Genomic DNA, 23,988 nt, shown 5'->3' with positions numbered 1-23,988 from the left:
GAAGTTTGCCGATGATACAAAGTTAGGTGGACAGGCAGGTAGTACTGAGGAAGTGGGGAGGCTGCAGAAGGATCTAGACAGTTTGGAGGAGTGGTTCAGGAAATGGCTGATGGAATTCAATGTGAACAAATGTGAGGTCTTGCACTTTGTAAAAAAGAATACAAGCATGGACTACTTTCTAAACGGTGAGAAAATTCGTAAAGCCAAAGTACAGAGGGATCTGGGAGTGCTCGTTGAGGATTCTCTAAAGGTAAACATACAGGTTGAGTCCGTGATTAAGAAAGTGAATGCAATGTTGTCAATTATCTCAAGAGAGTTGGAATATAAAAGCACTGTTGTGCTACTGAGACTTTATAAAGCTCTGGTTAGGCCCCATTTGGAGTACTGTGTCCAGTTTTGGTCCCCACACCTCAGGAAGAACATATTGGCACTTTAGCGTGTCCAGCGGAGATTCACATGGATGATCCCTGGAATGGTAGGTCTAACATATAAGGAATGGCTGAGGATCCTGGGATTGTATTCATTGGAGTTTAGAAGATTAAGGGGAGATCTAATAGAAACTTACAAGATAATACATGGCTTGGAGAGGGTGGACGCGAGGAGACTAGGACCCGTGGACACAGCCTTAGAATTAGAGGGGGTAAATTCAGAACAGAAATGCGGAGACATTTCTTCAGCCAGAGAGTGGTGGGCCTGTGGAATTCATTGCCACAGAGTGCAGTGGAGGCCGGGTCACTAAATGTCTTCAAGGCAGAAATTGATAAATTCTTGATGTCACAAGAAATTGAGGGCTACGGGGAGAATGCGGGTAAGTGGAGTTGAAATGCCCATCAGCCCTGATTGAATGGCGGAGTGGACTCGATGGGCCGAATGGCCTTACTTCCGCTCCTATGTCTTATGGACTTATGGGAGCAACGGATACAATAAATCATTTTGATGGATGTGCAAGTAAATCTTTAGAGCACACCAGATGGCCTCCTTCTTTAGAGATCGCAATCTCCCTTTCCACGTGGTTAAAGATGCCCTCCAACACATCTCGTCCACATCCCGCACCTCCGTCCTCAGACCCACCCCTCCAACCGTAACAAGGACAGAACACCCCTGGTGCTCACCTTCCACCCTATCAACATTTGCATAAACCAAATCATCCGCCGACATTTCCGCTAACTCCAAACGGACCCCACCACCAGGGATATATTTCCCTCCCCATCCCTTTCCGCCTTCTGCAAAGACTGTTCCCTCCGTGACTACCTGGTCAGGTCCACGCACCCCCCACAACCCACCCTCACCTCCTGGCACCTTCCCCTGCCACCGCAGGAATTGCAAAACCTGCGCCCACACCTCCTCCCTCACCTGCATCAAAGGCCCTAAAGGAGTCTTCCACATCCAAAGTTTTACCTGCACATCCATCAATTTGATTTATTGTAACCGTTGCTCCCGATGCGGTCTCCTCTACATTGGGGAGACTGGACGCCTCCTAGCAGAGCGCTTTAGGGAACATCTCTGGGACACCCACACCAATCAACCCCACCGCCCTGTGGCCCAACATTTCAACTCCCCCTCCCACTCTGCTGAGGACATGGAGGTCCTGCGCCTCCTTCACCGCCCCTCCCTCACCACCAGACGCCTGGAGGAAGAACGCCTCATCTTCCGTCTCGGAACACTTCAACCCCAGGGCATCAATGTGGATTTCAACAGTTTCCTCATTTCCCCTTCCCCCACCTCACCCCAGTTCCAAACTTCCAGCTCAGCACTGTCTCCATGACCTGTCCATCTTCTTTTCCACCTATCCACTCCCCCCTCCCCCCTGACCTATCACTTTCATCCCCTCCCCCACTCACCCATTGAACTCTATGCTACTTTCTCCCCACCCCAACCCTCCTCTAGCTTATCTCTCCACCCTTCAGGCACCCTGCCTGTATTCCTGATGAAGGGCTTTCGCCCGAAACGTCGATTTTACTGCTCCTTGGATGCTGCCTGAACTGCTGTGCTTTTCCAGCACCACTCTAATCTAGACTCTGTTAGAATTGGCTACTGGACTGTGCATTTCCCAGCAATGAATTTGAACCCAATAACAGACTTCCAGCTTGTCTCTTTGGCTGTGGCACTTAGTAGAATTGGGCAGAAAAAGGCAGGCCCTTGGGCCCACTGAGTCTGTACCACTGTCTGTGATTGGGAAATTAAAATATAATATTTCTACAGAAGCAGTGATGACTTAATTTGGGCAGTAGATTTACAAATAATTTCAAAACTATATATGTCAGCCAATATGTTAAGTCAGGGACTTCTGCTTTCTTGGCATTCCTAAAGTGTATGTCAGTCTTCATAGTGAAAGGATTCAAGTACAGGAACAAAGATGTCTTGCTGCAATTGTATAATGCCCTAATAAAGACACACGGAATAGTGCATGTAGGTTTGGTCTCAGAGATAGAACATTCTTGCTATTGAGGTAGTGCAGCATAAGTTTACCAAAATGAGTTCTCGAATGAGAGATTGAGTCGGTTTGGATACAATTCATTGGAGTTTAGAAGAAGGGGGGGGGGGCGGCGGAGAGTCTCATAGAAACCTGTAAACTTCTAACAGGATTATACAAGTTATATCTAGGAAGAATGTTGCTGATGGTGGAGGAATCTAGACCAGGGTTGATATTCCAAAGATAAGGAGGAAACCTTTTAGGACTGAGATGAGGAGAAATGTCTACACCCAGAGAGTGGTGAACCTGTGAAATTCACTACCATAGGAAGTGGTAGAGGCCAAAATATTGAATGCTTTCAAGGGTGAGATAAATATAACTCTTGCCGCTAAAGCCACATGGGGATCGGAGGAGATTAAGCTATTAAGCTCAGTGATCAGCCATGATCATAATGAATGGTGGTTGCAGGCCTGAGGAGTCAAATATCCTACTCCTGCTCCTATGTTAAAATATCATAGAATCCCCACAATACGAAGACATGCCATTTGGCCAAATAAGTCCATACCAACCCTCCGAAAAACATTCGGAGACCCATCCCTCTACCATATCCCTGTAACCCTGCATTTTCCATAGCTAATGCACCTAATCTAAACATCCCTGAACACGATGGACAATTTAGCATGGATAACGGGCCAAATGGCTGCTTCCTATACTGTAGCAATTCCATAAAGTGTTGTGACATTGAACTTATCTCAAGATGCTTTACAGGAACTTTATCAAATAAAATTTGACATTGAAAGATGACAGCAGGATAAGATATTAGAACAGATAATTAAAGGCTTAATCCAAAAAGTTGCTTTGAAGGCTCACTTGAAAGGGAAAAGGAGTATTAGGAAACTAAGTTCTGGGAACGAATAGGCAGCCATTGCCACTGCCACCAGTGATAGGGTGATTAATTAGGAGTTGCAAAAGAAGCCTGAAGTAGGGAGCGCAGAAATTACATAGGGTTATTGGACTGAAGGAGATTAATGTTGGAAAGGACAAGGCAATGGAGGGGTTTGAAACTAAAATCAGAATTTTACAGCGAAGTTGTTACCAAACAGGTAACCTGCACACGGTGGCTCAGTGGTTAAGACTGCTGTCTCACAGCACCAGGGTCCCAGGTTCGATTCCAGCCTCGGCCGACTGCCTGTGTGGAGTTTGCACATTCTCCCCATGTCGGTGTGGGTTTCCTCCGGGTTTCCTCCCACAGTCCAAAGATGTGCGGGTCAGATAAATTGGCCAGGCTAAACTGCCCATAGTGTGAGGTGCATTAGTCAGAGGGAAATGGGTCTGGGTGGGTTACTCTTTGGAGGGTTGGCGTGGACTTAAAGTCATAGAGATATACAGCATGGAAACAGACCATTCAGTCCAACTTGTCTATTCCAACCCAATCTAGGCCCACCTGCCAACATCCGGCCCATATCCCTCCAAACCCTTCCTATTCATATACCAATCCAAATGCCTCTTAAATGTTGCAATTGTACCAGCCTCCACCACATCCTCTGGCAGCTCATTCCATACACGTACCACCCTCTGCGTGAAAAAGTTGCCCATTAGGTCTCTTTTATATCTTTCCCCTCTCACCCTAAACCTATGTCCTCTAATCCTGGACACCCCGACCCCAGGGAAAAGACTTTGCCTATTTATCCTATCCATATCCCTCATAATTTTGTAAACCTCTATAAGGTCACCCCTCCGCCTCCGCCGCTTCAGGGAAAACAGCTCCAGCCTGTTCAGCCTCTCCCTGTAGCTCAAATCCTCCAACCCTGGCAACATCCTTGTAAATCTTTTCTGAACCCTTTCAAGTTTCACAACATCTTTCCGATAGGCAGGAGACTAGAACTGCACGCAATATTCCAACAGTGGCCTAATCAATGTCCTGTACAACCGCAACATGACCTCCCAACTCCTGTACTCAATACTCTGACCAATAAAGGAAAGCATACCAAACGCTGCCTTCACTATCCTATCTACCTGCGACTCCACTTTCAAGGAGCTATGAACCTGCACTCCAAGGTCTCTTTGTTCAGCAACACTCCCTAGGACCTTACCATTAAATGGTTCAAGTCCTGCTAAAATTTGCTTCCCCAAAATGCAGCACCTTGCATTTATTGAAATTAAACTCCATCTGCCACTTCTCAGCCCATTGTCCCATCTGGTCAAGATCCCGTTGTAACCGGAGGTAACCCTCTTCACTGTCCACTACACCTCTAATTTTGGTGTCATCTACAAACTTACTAACTGTACCTCTTATGCTCACATCTACATCATTTATATAAAATGACAAAAAGTAGAGGACCCAGCACCGATCCTTGTGGCACTCCACTGGTCACAGACCTCCAGTCTGAAAAACAACCCTCCACCACCACCCTCTGTCTTCTACCTTTGAGCCAGTTCTGTATCCAAATGGCTAGTTCTCCCTGTATTCCATGAGATCTAACCTTGCTAATCAGACTCCCATGGGGAATCATGTCGAACGCCTTACTGAAGTCCATATAGATCACATCTATTGCTCTGCCCTCATCACTCTTCTTTGTTACTTCTTCAAAAAACTCAATCAAGTTTGTGAGACATGATTTCTAACGCACTTTCCTTGTCTTTCCAAATACATGTACAGAGCTGAAAATGTGTTGCTGGAAAAGCGCAGCAGGTCAGGCAGCATCTAGGGAACAGGAGAATCGACGTTTCGGGCATTAGCCGATGTACATCCTGTCCCTCAGGATTCCCTCCAACAACTTGCCCACCACCGAGGCCAGGCTCACCAGTCTATAGTTCCCTGGCTTGTCTTTACCGCCCTTCTTAAACAGTGGCACCACGTTTGCCAACCTCCAGTCTTCCGGCACCTCACCTCTGACTATCGATGACACAAATATCTCAGCAAGAAGCCCAGCAATCACTTCTCTAGCTTCCCAGAGTTCTCGGGTACACCTGATCAGGTCCTGGGGATTTAACCACCTTTAACCGTTTCAAGACACTCAGCTGTAACCTCCTCTGTAACCTGGACATTTTGCACGATGTCACCATCTATTTCCCTACAGTCTATATCTTCCATATCCTTTCCACAGTAAATACTGATGCAAAATATTCATTTAGTATCTCCCCCATTTTCTGTGGCTCCACATAAAGGCCTCCTTTCTGATCTTTGAGGGGTCCTATTCTCTTCCTAGTTACCCTTTTGTCCTTAATATATTTGTAAAAACCCTTTGGATTCTCCTTAATTCTATTTGCTTGTTGGGCCAAAGGGCCTGATTCCACACTGAAGGGAATCTAATCTAATCTAATCCTTGGACTGTGGGAGGAAACCAAAGCAAAGCATCGAGCTCAAACCCACACAGACACTGGGAGAATTTGGAATTGAACCTGGGTCCCTAGCTAACCACTGAGCCATCAGGCTGTCTATGCCTTGTATGTGTCTAACTCTCCCCTGAGCAAGGGGCTCTCTCAATATTTCACTTGTATTCCAGTGATGTGCATGCAGTAGTTTTCATAGTAAAAATGGGGTAATGAAAGGATTGAGAACAATGCACTTTCACAAAAATATTAACCACTACAAAAATACAATCTCATGTGTCATTGCTCTCCATCATTTACTGAAGATTATGGAATTCTTCTCCTGAATATTTCTTGACTGAAAGTAGTAACGCCATGCTGAGATATGTCAACAACAAGCGGTCTCAATTGCCAGTTTTGATGAGCATCAGCAAGTTATTTGACTGCAGCATTCTACGTACAGCCAGGTCCAACCATTCTGTCCTCAAACATTCGGAGAACAACAATTTGTGTGTTGGCTTCCAACAGGGATCACTGGTACGGATTAGGACTAGGAACCCAGGAGGTTAGAGCTAATTATAGCAAGTTAAACAAACTGGCTGATGCAAGACTTACTTTAATAATGTATTGTTCATTTACAAGCTACTAAAGCATGGGTTTAAACTTCTGTATTTTATGCAGACTCCATAGCAAAAATTGTTTCATGTCAGAGTGGCAGAAGTCATAACGCAGACAACAGCAGTCAATCTGTTTGGCAAGCCTGTAATCCCATCTAATGCAACTCCAAGCAGTCCCCTGATTCTAAGTCCTGGTATCGAAGGACATATACTTGCTGGAGTGTTTCAAAGAAAGGAGGAAAGATCTGAGTGGATTGGGGTCGACGTAAGATGATAGACTGATTATTTTCCTGCAGCTTAAGGGAATGACTAGAATGTGGGTGGGCAGGGCAGGAAGAGCACCTTTACTGAGAAAACCACTCACCCTTCCAGGTTTCCACCAGACTTTCTTTCCACATCTCCCCTCAAAGTTAAGGCGAGGCCAGATGTGGCCCTTAAGTGGCCAACGAGTTCTTAGGATTTCAACTGAGGCAAAGAGTTGATGGATCACTGAAGGCCTTGCTCATCCCTTGGAAAACTGTTGGAGGGAGGGGCATAAAGACAAGGAAGACTCCAAAGAAATTTTGTGTTCACCTCCTGCAAAATCTTCAATGTAAAATTCTTCAAAGTAGCTCAAATACCGATTGATGAAAACATACCTTGCTACTTTTCACAATTATTAAGCTCTTTTAAAAAACAGCAGTTTAAATCTTTTCCATTGTTTTCTCCTCTGCCTCATGTATTGCTGCATTCTCAAATCTTTCTCGGTTTTTGCTCACATTATGTACAAAATGGGGATGAGAAATAGATGCAGTGTAGTCAGCAACAGGAATGCTCAAATGAGGAATCAATATGCACAATTCAACTCCAGTGTTTACATCACCAACTCTGACTTCCATGCACAAACTTGTTGGCTCAATGCTTTCAGTGAAAATGGTTTAAAACTTCAATAAGCAGGTACAAAGTTCTTGTAAAAAACCTCCCAAGAACGATTCCATCCCAATATCCAAAATAAACATCTTTTGAAGTCTTAGAAAAGGAGAAGACATTCTCATAACAGCAGGAATCAAGTAATACTATGGGATTGCCACAATGAAAAGCTAGTGGTGAGCACTATTACCACAGCAACTTATATTTATGCTGTGTCCTTCATGTGGTAACTTTGATCCTAAACATATTAAAATAGCCATCCCCCACGGACAAGCCCTATGCACACACAGGATCTGTTCAGATGAGAAGGAACATGACGCATACCTGAAGGTGCTCAAGGATGCCCTCATAAGAACAGGGTACAATGCTCAATTCATCAATTGCCAGTTCTGACATGCCACAGCGAGAAACTGTAATGAGCTCCTCAGGAAACAGACACTGGTTGCAACTGTTAGGGTACTCTTCATTGTCCCGTACTTCCCAGGAGCCAAAAGAAAACCACACCATGTTCTTCATGGCCTCCAACACACTATTGATGAGGATGAACATCTCACCAAGACCTTCCCTCCGCCTCCACTTCAAGCCTTTAAGGTCCCATTCAGGGAGCATTTCAGCAGTCAGGGACATTCGGCCTCGGATATTTGGGTGCCCGTCCTCCAAGGCAACAATGCAAAGTGGCTGAGCAGAGGTTGATAGCCACATTCGGTGTCCAAGATAATGGCCTCAAACTGGACCTTGGGGTCATGTCACACTACAGGTGACCCCACTATACTACACACTCTCCCACACATGCACACTCACGCAGACTCTCTCTCATACACAAACATCCTCTCACTCTACACCCACATTTTACCAACCTTTCACACATGCAAACTCACACACGCACATGCACCCTCTCTCTTGTGCACACACACACACAAACCTATGGGATGAATCTGCATTTGCAGATACATCCTATTTTGCTCAAAAAATGCACAATCTGCAGGCAGTCAATACGTGTAATATTTTGTAAATTCCACTTTTGAAGTAGAACCAGGCTGACTCAAGATTGGGATACAGACAGAGTCTGACCTCACACCTTTAATGCACTGTCTGAGCTGAGATGTCATCTCAAGAATGTGACTTAAAAGTAGTTCTGGGATTTACATACTAACAAAACAAAACTTCAACCCATTCTAAAAGATGAAAGACTTAACAATCCAGGTTTGTTCAATATATCATTTCAGTTGCATGACACTGTAATCTTTTGCTATAAATTCTGTGTCTTATGATCTTACACTCCACAACCACCTGATGAAGGAGCAGTGCTCCAAAAGCTAGTGCTTCAAAATAAACCTGTTGGACAATAATCTGGTGTTGTGTGATTTTTAACTTTGTCCACCTCAGTCCAACACTGGCACCACCACATCATTCCAAGCACCGTTAGTTATGCAGGAGTAGAGGATATGCCAGAGATAGGGAGAGGAGGAATTTGAATACAAGGACAATAATTCAAGGCAGCACCAGACCTGAAATTAATATCAGTTAGTTAGCACAGGGCAGGAGGTGGGTGTGAATTAGAATATTGGTAGAAGGGCTTTAGTGATCCAAAATTAAAGAGGACGGAAGTTCAGCCAAGGGACTATTAAAGAATTGAGACACCAAGTCACAAAAGAGGGCTTGAACAACGGATGGGACAATGCAGTAGGTGGTCATATTACAGCCAGAGATTGAAATAATTGGTCTTGCTGGGGATATGGATTTGAACACTCATCCCAAGTTCAAACAACAAAAAAGATGGCAACACGGGCCCAGAGAGCAGTAGCAGCCAAGGCTGAGTGAATAGTAAAGGAGGTGGTAGTGATATCAGCAGCAGCAACACCATGCTGTGGTGAACATGGGTCCACCCCAGTCTCAGGTCTCCTGGTGAGCAAGGAGAAGGTCCCCAGCTGAATCCTGCAGGCTGAGCTGAGGCTCCAGGTCTGCAGCTAGGCCTGAGTGCCTGAACAAGTGGCAGAGTTGTCAGAAGACCACTGCAACTGAGGTCTGGTGACATTGTTTGGATGAGCATCAGTTGGGCTCCACAAATGAGAATTGGACCACAGCTCCAGCTCAGATGCAGCTGTGGGAGTGACGGCAACAGAGGCCGGTAACAGATACCTGGAGCCCATTACAGAGACCATGGCTGATGTAAAGAGGAGCAGCGGAGGAACAAGGAGGGAGGGCAAGATAAACTCTACTATAGCAATATCTTTTAATATATTCAATAATTCAAAATGGCACTAGAGCATGGCAACAACACTTTGCTGTATTTTGTTGAAATACATGTGACTATAAATCATTCAATTCAATTCAAAAGTCTTAAGTTTTCACTCAGGCAGTGGATGGAACTGACAGCTAAGAAACAGTTTATGGCAGGAACTGAAGCCAGTGGCTTTGCTCTGCCCAACAGAGTATATTACTGCACAGGGCGAAAGTGAGTGCTGCAAATTTTGGACATTAGAGTCAAGAGTGTGGTGCTAGATAAGCACAACAAGTCAGGCAGCTTCCGAGGAGCAGGAGAATCGACGTTTCAGGCAAAAGCAATTTTCCTGTTCCTCAGATGCTGCCAGACCTTCCGTCCTTTTCCAGCATCACATTCTTGACTATATTACGGTACATCCTATACTGGGATGTCATCAGACATTCCAGTATAGGATGACAAACTAGAAGCAATGGAGAAATTGAGATGGTGGTGAGGTAACGCTGGTGCCATCAGCAGGCATATGAAGTTGGATAGGTTTTCACATGACGACACCAATGGCAGCATGTTGGATGAAAAAAGAGGTTCCCCAAGTTTGGATCTTGGGGTTACTGCAGTGACTACAGCACACACACCCAACATTCAACTCCCTCCCCCTACTAACACACAGGACATTCTTCTTCCCAACACCCCTGATCAGCTTTCCCTCCCTCCATAAATGATTGAACAAGATGGAAAGCCAGAATGTGATTGTTGATCAAGGGGGCAAAGAAAAAGCTTGCACCCTTGTAACAACATTCATAGCCATTGGATATTCCCAAGGGGTTCACAGCTAAAGAAATACTTTTGAAGTATTAAAGTATCGTTATAATATTGGAAACATGGCAGTCAATTTGAGTTCAGCGATCTCCCACAATAGCACTATGACCATCGCCAAATAATCTTTTTGTGATATTGATTGAGGTATAAATAAATTTCAATGTTACTGGAGTTAACTCCTTAGCTCTTCTTCATAATTGTGTTGTTGAATCTTTGATGTCTGCTTTGAGAGAATAAATGGAGTCTTATCTAAAAAGGAGCATTTTTTGGAAGGTTTTAAAAATCTTGTCATGGAATGTCCGCATTGCTGGCTCGGTCAGCATTTATTGCACAAAACACAGTTAAAAGTCAACCACATTTCTGTAGGTCTGGAGTGACACATAGGCCAGACTAGTTAAGGATGGCAGATTTTTCTCCCTAAATGACATTAGTGAACTAGATTGATTTCTACAACAATCACCAACAACTACACAGCTACCACTAGGCTAGCTTTTCATTTCAGATCTTTAGTGAATTTAACCTTCACCATCTGCCATGGTGGGATTTCAACTCCGGTTCCCAGAATATTAGCTTGGATTTCTAGATTACTAGAAGTATTTCCTCAATAATGCACTAGAGTGTTAACTTCTGATCTTGGTCCTCACAGACTACAGTGGGAAATAAATCCACCATGGGCAGCACAGTGGTTAGCACTGCTGCCTCACAGCGCCAGAGATCCAGGTTCAATTCCTGCCTCAGGCAACTGTCTGTGTGGAGTTTGCACATTCTCCCCGTTTTCGCCGGGTGCTCTGGTTTCCTCCCACAGTCCAAAAATTTGCAGCTTAGGTGAATTGGCAATGCTAAATTGCCTGTAGTGTTAGGTACAGGGGTAAATGTAGGGGAATGGGTCTGGGTGGGTTGCTCTTCAGAGGGTCGGTGTGGACTTGTTGGGCCAAAGGGCCTGTTTCCACACTGTAGGGAACCTAATCTAATCTAATCCTCTGGTTGAAAGGGAGAGAGCAACCAACCAACAACCTCGCTGACAAAAACTGAAATTTGAACCATGAACTCCACGTCAGGAGTTCAACAGTGTAATTCACTCGTTCCTAGATCACTGAATACCTCAAATAAATAGACGAAGCAGTCACAACTAGAATCAAACACACTGGAAAAGGTTAACATAAAACATACACTTCCACTTATTTATACATTTTAATCCACTGTAGTTAACTGGCTATGATGTGATATAACTGTAGATACTATATACATGTACAATAGAATTTGTTGGAGCGAACTTCAAGCCAAATGCACATTCTCAACTTGTTTCGGGAATAGTTTTCAAGCAGTTCTCCCAATTTTCTAGATAGATAATACAGATTGCAAAATGATCATGCCACCCATGTGGATTATTGCAAGCAGTTCTGTTTGCTAAATATACCACTTGCACTTCAAGTATCAACACAGTGCTATTACCACTGCGTATTTGTTCACATGATGTGGAGGAGCTGTTGTTGGACTGGGGTGAATAAAGTTAAAAATCACACAATACCAGGTTATAGTCCAACAGGTTTATTTGGAAGCACTGCTTTTTCATCAGATAGCTGTGGAGCAGGACCATAAGACACAGAATTTATGGAAAAAGATTAGTGTCATGCAACTCAAATGATATATTGAACAAACCAATATTGCTGTTACATCTTTCATCTTTTAGAATAGGATACAGGTTTCAGTTCATTAATATGCAAATCTCAGAACTTCTTTTAAGTCACATTCTTAAAACCATAAGTTTTATTATGAGAAAAGGTGACATCTCAGTTCAGACAATGCATTAAAGGTGTGAGGTTAGAGTCTGTCTGTATCCCATTGTTAAGTCAGACTGGGAGAAAGGGAAGATTCCTCATTCCTGAGGAGGGGCTCATGCTCAAAATGTCGATTCTCCTGCTCCTTGGACGCTGCCTGACTTACTGTGCTTTTCCAGCACCACACTCTTGACCTTGAGTCAGATTGGTTCTATTCCCAAAGTGGAACTCATAAAATATTACATGGATTGACTGAGTGCAGATTGCATGCTTTATGAGCTAAATAGAATTGATCTGCAAATGCAAATTCACCCTATAGTCTTGTGTGTGTGTGCATACATGAGAGAGTGTGCATGTGAGAGACAGAGTATTTGCGTGTGTGCATGCTTGTGTGAGAGTGTGATGGAGTATAAGCCTGTGAGAGGGTGTGTGTGTGGATGACAGTGTTGGGGGTGTGAGTATGTGTATATGAGAGAGGGACTGCATGAGTGTATGCATGCGTGAGAGTGTGTGTAGTGTAGCAGGGTCACCTGTAGTGTGACATGAACCCAAGGTCCCGGTTGGGTACCAAATTTAGCTATCAGCCTCTGTTCACAGGGTGAGATCAGCCAGTGGCTCAATTGGTTAAAGTCATGAGCAAACTAACTACCATAAGCTAAGAAAATTCCAATTTCAATTGCTCCCCTGTAGTCAGTTAACTGATCTAAAATCGGTGATGTATAAAAGGATATTTCATTTAAGTTTTATTTTAAAGATAGGTAAAAAGAGAGTAAAAAATTAGTTATAAGTGGTGCAGTGAGGAACACAAAACTGCATTCAATGCGTGTAGTACAATGTGTAAGGAATCAGTGTTCATGCAATAGCCAATAATTAAAACACTACTTTACGCATTGCCTCACTATCTACTTCTGCAATAATGCTGTCACAATCAAGGTCAGGGCACGATTACACAAATGCCTGCTTTGTCAGTTCTAAGATGTCATTTAACACAAAGTTAATACTTGCTTCCAAGAAATACAACGAGCGTTGAGATTTCTTGTTATCGATGAAGTACTGCCTCATCCAGAAGTTCAGCACAATATATTTCATTAGGTAAGTTTGGTATATTTCCATCTCAACCGTACCTTATCCGCAAAACAAAGATAGAAGTCTGCTTGTTCTGACCTGCCAAGATTTACTGCGCAACCGACTGGAAAAAAAAGCTTTGATAACAGGAAACATAGGAAATTGAAGTACGGGTACGCCAGACAGCTGTTGAATCCAGTTCACCATTCAATCTGATTGTGGTTGAGCCTTGGCTTCAACTCCACTTTCCCTTTATATCCCTTGACAGAACAAAAGTCAATCTTAGTCTTAAATACATAACTTTCTAACAATTCAAACTCATCGAGTGAAACAATCCCTTCACCGCTCAGTTATAAATGATCAGTTCCTCATACTAAGACCATGCTCCTTGCTCTTCTTCCCCCAGCTGAGGAGTCTAACCTGTCTGTTTACACTGTCAAGCCCTTTAAGAATCTTGTGTGCGTCAATGAGACTGTCAGCACAGACCCATTTTACTCAGTCTATCACCACTTTCACTGGGTCACAAATCCTGCAACTCCCATCCTAACTGCACCATGTGGACTGCAGCAGTTCAAAGTGGCAGCTCACCATCCGCGTCTGAAGAGCAATTAGAGATTGGCAGTAAATTCTGCCCAAACCAACAAAACCCACATTCTATAAAAGTACTATCTTGAAGTTAAAAAAGATGAACAATATTCTAAACAAAAGGCACCTCTTATCCCCTCAGTTTATTTTGAAAATTTCAACCCTCAGGGCAAATGGATCAATGCTACAATAATCCTGATCACCATTGCTAGCCATTTTCCAAATTGACCCGACTTACAAAATAGTCTGGACAGTTTTCTTAATAGTATGGTTCACAGTGCAATCTTCATAACAAAAGGAAGAAGGGAGAAGAAAAGTGAGAGCACAAACCCCCAAGTATCCCCTTGACTCTGCACTACTGGCTCCATTTAAAGCAGTGAAACAAGCAATGACCTCATGATGCCTGCTCATGCATGTTAGAAATGGCAAAATGGCACCAAGGCACACATGATGTTTGAAATAAATTATGATGTTCAGGAACTCTTTCAAATCAACATATAGTAAACACTGGTACTGCAGGCTGTTAGCAGCCTGACATTTTAAGGGGCAGTCTTTGCATTAGTTGCTTTGAATGCAGGAGCCAACTGATCACAACAGTTTACCCACTCACTGTAGTGCACTGTAAAGTGAACAAGTGTACCTTGATGTCAATAATCCAGCAAAACATGAATACACATACCATCTTTTCCTTTGTAAATTTCAGATAATTCTGACATAACCATTACATTTGCTTGTCTAGATCAGTTTTCTGTTCTCCAATATTGGTGTCCCACTTCCCTTAAACTGCAAGATTGAGCAGTCACATCACAATAACATGAGATCTAGAACCACACTTCACTGATTACCTTAAAGATTTATCAACGACCTTTGTCCGATAAACTTCTTCTTGGTCCAGTTTTATAGTACAGAAACAATCCCGCATTTTGTTTGGACCATAGTATGGAGGTAGATTCTTGGCTTCACCTATTAGATAAAAGAATAATGTTTAAAATCGTTGACAGAAACAATAAACCAGACCAAGGGAATAAGATGTAGTAATGGAAATAAGTCATTCAGCCCATCGAGTTGCTCTGCCATTCGATGAGATCGTGGCTGATCTGATAATGCTCAACTCCACTTTCCTGCCTTTTCCCAATAACATTCTATTTCCTCATTGATTAAAAATCTGTCTGTCTCAGCATCCACAACCCACTGCAGTGCAGAATTTCAGATTCTGTACCCTCAGAAGAAATTTCTCCTCATTTCTGCCTCAGACATGTGACCCTTATTCTGAGAATCCAGCACAAGAAAGTGATCAACTTTTCTGCATCTACCTCATCAAGAATCCCAAGTTTCATTAAGGTCACCTTTTAATCTAAATTCCAACAAGTACCTAGCCCAACCTACTCAACTTCTCTTAAGACAGAACCTTCATACATCATAATGCCTCGTGAAGTGTTTCTGGACTGCCTCCAATGCCAATGTATCTTTCTCTAGAAGAAGGGGACCAAAACCAATTGCAGTAAACCAGTTTATAGTGTGTCTAGTGCCTTGCACAGTTTTAGCAAAATCTCCCTACTTTTATAGTAATTCCCTTTGAATAAAGGCTAACAGTACATTTGCCTTTCCTATTACCAACTGAACTTGGCTGTGAATTTATGGTGATTCATAGATGAGGATTCCCAAATCCTTCTGCTCTGTATTCAGCTCCTCTACTCTTCCTGCCAAAGTGCACAACCTCACATTTCCCCACACTATATTCTATCAAGTTTTTCACCACTCATTTAACCCTCACATATCCCTCTGCAGACTGTGTTATCACCATTTGCCTTCCCAACTATTTTTGTGTTATTCACAACTTAATTGTCGCATATTCACTTTCCTCATTCAGGTCATTCAAAATTTAGAATTTATTGCCATATGTATTTTTACAATAAAAATAATAAGAAGTGTATTAAATCACCCCCACTATGGTGCCTATAATGACAGAAGGTCATGGTAAAATCATAAGTTTCAAAGTTTAGTAAATATAAAGCAAAGTTCATCAGAGTCCATTTAAAGGCTCCTGATCTTGAAGAAAACCGATCCATGACTAGGATAACACAATGGGACAAACGCTTCATTCATATATATTATGATCCCAGCACTGAGTCTTGCGGCACACCACTATTTACAGGTTATCACCCTGAAAACGTCAACCTTAGCCCAACTGTCTTCCATTAGTTTAGCCAATCCTCAAGCCATGTTAACATACTATCTCCAACACCATAGGCTCTTATTTAATTAAGCAGCTTAATTTAGATACCTTGGGAAAATCCAAATATGTTACATCCACCACTTCCCCTCTAATGTATCCTGCGTATTACCTCCTCAAAAAATTGCAATGAATTTATCAGGCATGATTTCCCTTTCATGAGGTCACGTTGTGGTCACGGTTTTCCAGGGGATCTTTTACTATGATATATTTTATTAAACTTGCTTCAGTGCACATCAACAGCTCCATTTTAGCCTGACCCCCAACTGGATCCGTGACACCATTTTCTAGGAAACTACCCTGAATGCACTTCATGGATTTTTCCTCATGCTTCCTATACTAATCTGACTATCCTTATGCTCTGGGGACACAGGTTCAAACCCCACAACAGCAACTGGTGGCATTAACATTAGTATAACAAGAGTTGTTTCACTTTATACTTGGCCATTTTCAGGGAATTCGTAAGTAACTCAATTTCTCCCGCACAAAAAAAATCTAAAAGGTCATACAATAATGCATAACCTCAAAATTTAATGCATACAGCAACTCAAAAATTAAGCAACGTTTACCACAATGCAAAAGTTACATTACAACACAGTGGAAAAGGAAACCTCTTCATGACTCAATTCAAAATGACTTCGCATTTCTGCAAACACTCGATGAGGGAGGTCTTACAGCCTTTGGTTCAAAAGGTGTCAAACATCAAAGAAAAAAAAAGAAAAATCTTACTTTACTTCAAAGGCCTATAGAACTGGGGGAAATAAAACTTATCCAAATACCACAGGAGCTTTAAAGCAGATCACTGTTCTTTGCTAAAAAAACACAAACAATAATGGTATTGCCAAAAGCAATTATTATAAACAGAACTAGTCTGGGAAATTGAAGTCTTTGTTAGATGAGTTCAAAGAATGCTGGAAGTTAAGGGACTTTACAAGAGATCTGGGAAAATCTTCTCATTGTTTGTGGGGAGCTTTTAGGTGTTTTCTTAATGTAGAGTGCCAAGGCAAGTGTACATGCAACAATGCTGGAAACAGAATTTATAACAGCTTTAACACAGAAGTGAATACTTATCTTAAAATTATGTGTTTTTAAAAACTTATTAAAAAGTTTTGAGCAGCTAGGACAAAGTCAACTGAGGGCCATCCTCTGTCAACGATTTTGTCAATGATCCTGAGAATCAGCACTTTTCTTAAAAATGAACAAATCTGCACACAGGTAGGTTGATTTAAACACAGCCAGTGTTGGACTGGGCTGGATGAACTAATAAGTCACACAACACCAGGTTATAGTCCAACAGGTTTATTTGAAATCACAAGCTTTCGGAGCAATGCTCCATCTTCAGGTGAAGTGGAGGAAAGGGCCCTGGCACAGAATTAAGGAGCGGCGCTCCAAAAACTTCTGATTTCAAATCAGCTGTTGGACTGGAACCTGGTGTTGTAACATCTGACTCTGTATTTTGATTATTGCACTGGACACTATTTGAAACAGCAATGATAGATGTCAGCTGTTTATATTCAATCAATCATTCTTGTATATAGCAAATTGGAGGCGGGAACACAGGCGAGGTGGGGAAAGACAGCAGGAGAGGGAAGTGGGGATACACAATGACATATGCACATTGGGGAGAATTTGTTAAATTCTCAGCAACACAGATATATGTACATTTCACACAAAAGTGGAGAAAAGTACACTTAAACTTTACAAAAATGAAGAAAACATAGCCAAGAAATCATGTTTTCCCTTTGACTGATTTATGGCATTTAGTATAATATTCACTCAGCTCAGCAAGAATCATATTGAAATAAAAAGATCAAATAAAAGTAGATTTCTAAAAGCATACCTGCTTTGAAACACTGGTTCTAAGATAGCTGGCTTCATATCTTTCAGAGTATTAGTCAATATTTTTTATATTACTTTGCTATGCAAGGTTTGTAGCTCAGCTCATCCCTACACACGGATGAAAAAAAAACATTTCGACTGGGACAACACATCTATCCTGGGACAGGCTTAGCAAAGACATGCCAGAGAATTCCTAGAGGCCTGGCACTCCAGCCACGACGCCATAAACAAACGCATAGATCTAGATGCCATCTATCAACCCCTCAGAAAATGAACAGGAAATGACATCACCACAAACCCCAGGAACCCCATCCAGGAGAAAGATATAAATAGAAAGCAGGAGACAACAGCTTCGCTTCACTTGGAGGTCGCCACTGATGATGTTACCTAGCCAGGTAATGAAACGTCTGGATATCAAACCTACAGCTCAGCGAGCAAACCTACACCCTAAATTACTTTGCTATTTTTAAAACTGCAAGTTCTACATGCAAAACACTTATGGGACTTTGCTGACAAACAACCACAAACCATTTGAGTTGGGTGCTTCCAAATGACTGACATGGAATTATTAAATGAGAAAAAAAAAATCCTAATTCCCAGATGGCATACACATCCTTAACATGCATCAGAAAATAAATCAAAGAAATAAAGGACTAACAGCAAATATCAATCGCAACTTGAACCTTCTTTTTGGTCTGAATATATTATTGATTACGAGTGACACACAAGTAACACAAAACATAACAAGACAGCGAGGACGGTACAAGAATGTTACAAAACAGTTACCTTTTATACTGTGCGATGTTAAAACGTTAGGAGTCTGATTCATAATCCCAATCTGCCAATTTACAGTTTTAACAGAGGTGAGTTGGGGTACAAACAATTCATTCTTGCCCCGGAGGGGACAGGAGGGGTGGGGTGTGCGTGAATACGCTGAAGCTTCATTTCTCATACAAAACACCGATTTCAATTTACACCTGACCAGATCAATGTCCCATGCCTCAGGAAACTTGACTACTGAAGGGAGTTGAACTCATCCACCTCCCTTGCTGATCAATCTCTAAGCTCCCCTACTCTAATCTCAGTTAAAAAAAAATCACACAACACCAGGTTTATTTGGAAGCACTAGCTTTCGGTGTGCTGCCCCTTCATCAGGTGGTTGTGAACACCCCAGTCCAACACCTGCACCTCCAAATCCTCTCATATTTTTTCCACCATCTCCCCTCTTTTCTTCCCTCTCCATTTCTGTCAACTATAGCCTGTTGCCAAAACATTGACATCTAACAGTCAAAGCTAATTAAGTCTTGCCATCAAATTCGGTAGATTCCAATGGAGACATTATTCAGACTTCCCGGCTGCAAAGCATCCCCAAGTGGTACATTATTCCTGCACCAGGTTAATGTCCAACTTAATGAAAGAGGACTCCAAGAGAAAACAATTTTTCTTTAAATAAACATTGTTTCTCTTCAGAAAATAGCAACTATTACTTAATTTTGATTTCATTGCTAACTGCCAACTGTCAGGTTCTTGAGCAAGGGATTATTTTTCAAATGATCTGTCACCAGCTTATGTCTTAAGACATGTCAGCAATGTAGAGGTACGACATTTAAAATTAATGCTGCTCATGTCAGACATGAACACACAAGTACTCCAAACAGAAATAAATGACCAGCAAGAACAGTCATTAATTATCCCTGTTCCACAGCTCTGCTGAGGGCTAGTAAATAAAAACCAAAAGAACTACGGATGCTGTAAATCAATACCAAGAAAAGCTCAGCTCATCAGTTCAGAGGGTCACTCAATGCTAAATGTTAACGTTGATTTCTCTCCAATTATCAACTTGTCAGTTCTTGACTAGTTCAATAGAAACTCCCATCCTAACAGCACAGAGTATTTGCATATTGCCTTCTCCTGAGTTATTAGGGATGGATATTAAATGCTAGACTGGCCAACAAGACCACATCTCAAGATTGAATGAAAAAAAGCTCCCACAGTACATTGGCTGCAAGCAGACAACCTGCTCTGCATGGCTTAGTATCAATCACAAAGCGGCAGTTCAAACTGGTGCTTAAAATTGATACCAAAATAGAAGTCATTCAGCAATGGATGCTGACATCAACACTGTTTCAGTAACTTCTCCAAACCAAACAATATCCTGCAAGCTGAATGAATAAGTGTCAGTTTTGACTGTATACTTCAAATTAACAACTGTTTATATTTGAGTCCTTCATTAGGTGCTTCAAGGAATTTAATCAAACTTGCATGGTATCTGGCCTTTCTGATGCCAGGGGAAAGAACATCGCAGAATATTCTGCTCAGGAGAATAGGGAGGGAGAGAGAAGCTCCACATTAGGAACGTGGTTAGTATCCCTACCTGCCATGTTGGTCAAGGTCAGAAGTCACATAATACCAGATTACAGTCCAGGTTTATTTGAAATCATAAGCTTTCAGAGTGCGTCTTCTTCACCAGGTGAAAGTGAAGAATAGCACAAGGCACAGAACTTATAGGTGGAGATCAAAAGATCATACAAATGGTGTGAGTGGAGTGTCGAATAATAAGTCTCTGCTGGTTATCAAAAGTGCCAGACGGTGTGAGTAAAGTGTCAACAGTTACGCAGCAAGTGAAGGGATGACCTATAATCCGATTAAATGAGGCACAGAGATAATTATAAAAAATTAAAAATAAGTTGGTGCTGGAGACAAACCAAATGACTGGAATAACATATGGAATAACATAAGCGTCGCATGCTGAGGGTCTAACCAAAATAATAGGTAATCCAAAATTGTACGAACTAATTAAGGTACAGAGATCATAAGTTATCAAGGTGATGGTGTCAAAACATGACAGTAAGAAAGATTTTACAGATACACAACAGTACAGTGGGGGTACACTTAGCCCGACATGAATCCAAAATCATGGTTGAGGTCATCTTCATGGGTATGGAACTTGGCCATCAGTTTCAGCTCAGCAATCCTGTGTTGTTGTGTATCTTGAAGGCTGTCTTGCAGGATACTTACCTGAAGATCGGAGGCTGAATGTCCTTCACCACAACGGTGAACCTCTTGATGCTGCACTTCTTTAGCGTCCACCTTAAACATGTTAAAGAGGCCATCACCTATAGACAAGTTGTGTATATACAAAGGATCTGCTTAGATGAGGAATGCGATGGATACCTAAGAAGACTCCCTCATAAGAATGGAATATGATGCTCAACTTGTTGATCGCCAGTTCCGACGTGCTACAGCAAAAAAACACAATGATCGCCTCAGAATGCAGACACAAGCATGACTGACAAAGCACCCTTCATTGTTCAGGACTTCCTCAGAGTGGAGAAACGACGCCATATTCTTTGCAGCTTTCAACATGCCACCGATGACAACGAGCATCTAGTTAAGATCATGTAACCCCACCATACCGTTCTGTATTTATAAAAATCTGCCTTAATGTCCTGTTCTGACACCATTACCTTAAATTGTTGAGATCTCTCTGTTTTAATTAGTTCACAGAGTTTTGGATTACTTATTACTTGGGTTAGATGCTCAGCATACGACTCTTATACCTATCATGTTATTCCAATCATCTGGTTTGTTTCCAACAGCACCTTATTTTTTTATTTTTTATAATTATCTGTGTCTCATTTAATTACATTATAGGTCATCCCTTCACTTGCTATTCAGCTGTTGACACTTTACTCACACCATCTGATACTTTTGATCACCTGCAGTGACTTGTTATTCAGCCTGTCAACAACCCACTCACACCACTTGTATGATCTTTTAATCTCTCTGCCTATAAATTCTGTTTAAAAAAAAACCCACAACACCAGGTTATAGTCCACTTTCTTCACTGTACCTGATGAAGGAGCAGCGGTCCTAAAGTCTCAGAGTTCAAATAAATCTGCTGGACTACAACCTGGTATTGTGACAATTCTGATCATCTACCCCAGTCCAACACTGGCATCTCCACATCATGCACGTTGGACACTAGGATTGTTTCTACCCTGGAGATGTTCTTTTTGTTCCAAAGGTGTGTAATAGCATCTCTGTACAGACTGATTAGAAAATATCTGGGAAGAGAAATAAATCGTGGTCCATACTGACGCTAGTAACAAATTATGGAAGAAACTGGAGGTCCTTAAGTTTCAGATCAGGGCACCACACCAAAGGAAGGATGCGATTGCACTGGAGGGCTGCAAAGGATATTCGCCAGGCTGTTGCATGGAATGGAGCATTTCAGCTATGAAAAGAGAGCAGATTGGCTTGGATTGTTTCCCTTGGGGCAGAAAAGGTTGAGGGGCGACCTGATGGAGGTTTATACAATTACGAGGGGCATAGATAAGGTGGATAGAAAGCAGCTGAAGAGTCAGTAACAAGGGGGAATAATTTTGAAGCGAAAAGCAGGTGGTTCTGGAGGGAATTTGAGGAAACACCTTTTCACCCAGAGGGTGCTGGATAGTCTGTAACGCAGCACCAGAGAGAATAGTTGAGGCAGGAAACCTCACAATCTTTAAAAATACTTGAATGAGCACTTTAAGTATTATAACAGTCAAGGCTATAGGCACTGTGCAGGAAAGTGGGACTAGTGTAGGTAGTATATATTTTTTGGTAGTACAGAATCAACAAAACGTATGATTCTATGATCCTTCAGTCAGAATTAAGCAGTATTTTTTCTTTATTTTGTTCAAGGGATGTGGCATCACTATCTCGATCAATATTTATTGTCCATCCTCAGTTGCTTTCAAGGTGGTGGTGGTGAGCTGCCAAGCAATGGGGAAGCAATGGCGAGACTATTAATTCAGAAAATTAATTTCAGAGAACATCTCGGATATTTGCATCAAACAAACCAACCACCCTGTAGCTGACCACTTCAACTCCCCCTCCCATTCCGCCAAGGACATGCAAGTCCTGGACCTTCTCCACCGCCAAATCCTAGCCATCTGACACGTGAAAGAAAAACTCATCTCCACCTGGAGACCCTCCAACCACATGGCAGCAACATCGATTTCACCAGTTTTGTCATCTCCCCTCACCCCACGTCAACTCAGATCCAACCCTCTAACTCGGCACCGCCCTCTTGAACTGTCCACTTTCCTTCCCACCTTTCTGCTCCGACCTATCACCATCATCCCCCCTCCTATCACCTGCATCTACCTATCGCCTTCCCAGGATTTCTGCACTGCATCTTGTAGATAGTATACATTGCTGCTAGAGTGCCAGCAATACAAGGAGTAGGTATCAGTGGATGTGGTGCCAATCTTGCGAGCTGCTTTGCCTTGAATAGTGTCAAGCTTCTGAAGTGTTTTTCCAACACACACCTGACTTGTGCCCCATAGATGACGGTAGGCTTTGGGGAGTCAGATGGTGAGTTACTCACCACAGAATTCCTAGCCTCTTAACTGCTCTTGTAGCCACTGTGGTCAGTCCAGTTGAGTTTCTGGAAGCCTGTGACTGGTGGTGCATCACAGGGTTGGAGGCTGGAACCTTTGTTGTTTGTTATGTACATTAGTAATTTGAATATGAATTAGAAGATACAATTAGTAATTATGCAAGTAACACGAAAATTGTTGGTATTGAAAGTCTGGTGGTCTCAGGCTGCAGTCTAATATTGATCAGCTGCTAAATTAGGCATAGCATTGGAAAATGGAATTTAATCCTGATAAGCACGAGGTGAATGCATTTTGCCTTATATGATGCATTACCCAAGGATATATTGGTCAGACAGGCAATGCAACAAAGATTCACTAAACTCAAATGGAAGAAAGATCAAGCTCACTGAGCCTAAGAGGAGTCAGCAGACTTGAAAACTTAACTCTGCTTTCTTTCCACAGATATTGCCAGACCTCGGGTTTCACCAGCAATTTCTGTTTTGGAGCTTATATTTTTTGGAGTTTAGAAGAATGAGTGGAGATTTCATTCAAATATGCAACGTTCTTACATCAATCGATAGGATAGATGGAAAAAGAATTCTCCCCCAGTCTGAAGCTGGGGACAGAGTTTCAGAATAGAAGGCAAGCCATTAAGGATGGAAATGAGGAAGAATTTCTTCACTCACGTTCCTGTCCCAGAGGCATGTGAAGAGTCAGTTGTTGAATCAGTCATGATTGCAATGAATGGCAAAGTCATAACAAATACAGGGTTACAAGAATAAGGTAACGGAGGGGGATCTGGGTGGGAAGGTCTTCAGAGAATCGATGTGG

At 42.2% G+C, this 23,988-nt stretch overlaps 1 protein-coding gene across 2 annotated transcripts in view; it reads right to left on the bottom strand.

Moving 5' to 3' along the window:
* rasa2 (RAS p21 protein activator 2) overlaps window positions 1–23,988 on the bottom strand; it is a 197,450-nt gene that overhangs the window by 136,412 nt on the left and 37,050 nt on the right. For both annotated transcript variants that reach the window (XM_043702829.1, XM_043702830.1), the window contains exon 2: window positions 14,565–14,682. In XM_043702829.1, the coding sequence (XP_043558764.1) occupies window positions 14,565–14,682 (118 nt within the window). The remainder of the gene's footprint in view (window positions 1–14,564; window positions 14,683–23,988) is intronic.

This window comes from Chiloscyllium plagiosum, chromosome 13, assembly GCF_004010195.1.
Source record: "Chiloscyllium plagiosum isolate BGI_BamShark_2017 chromosome 13, ASM401019v2, whole genome shotgun sequence".
Lineage (NCBI taxonomy): Eukaryota > Metazoa > Chordata > Chondrichthyes > Orectolobiformes > Hemiscylliidae > Chiloscyllium > Chiloscyllium plagiosum.
This window is presented reverse-complemented; position numbering and strand designations above follow the sequence as displayed.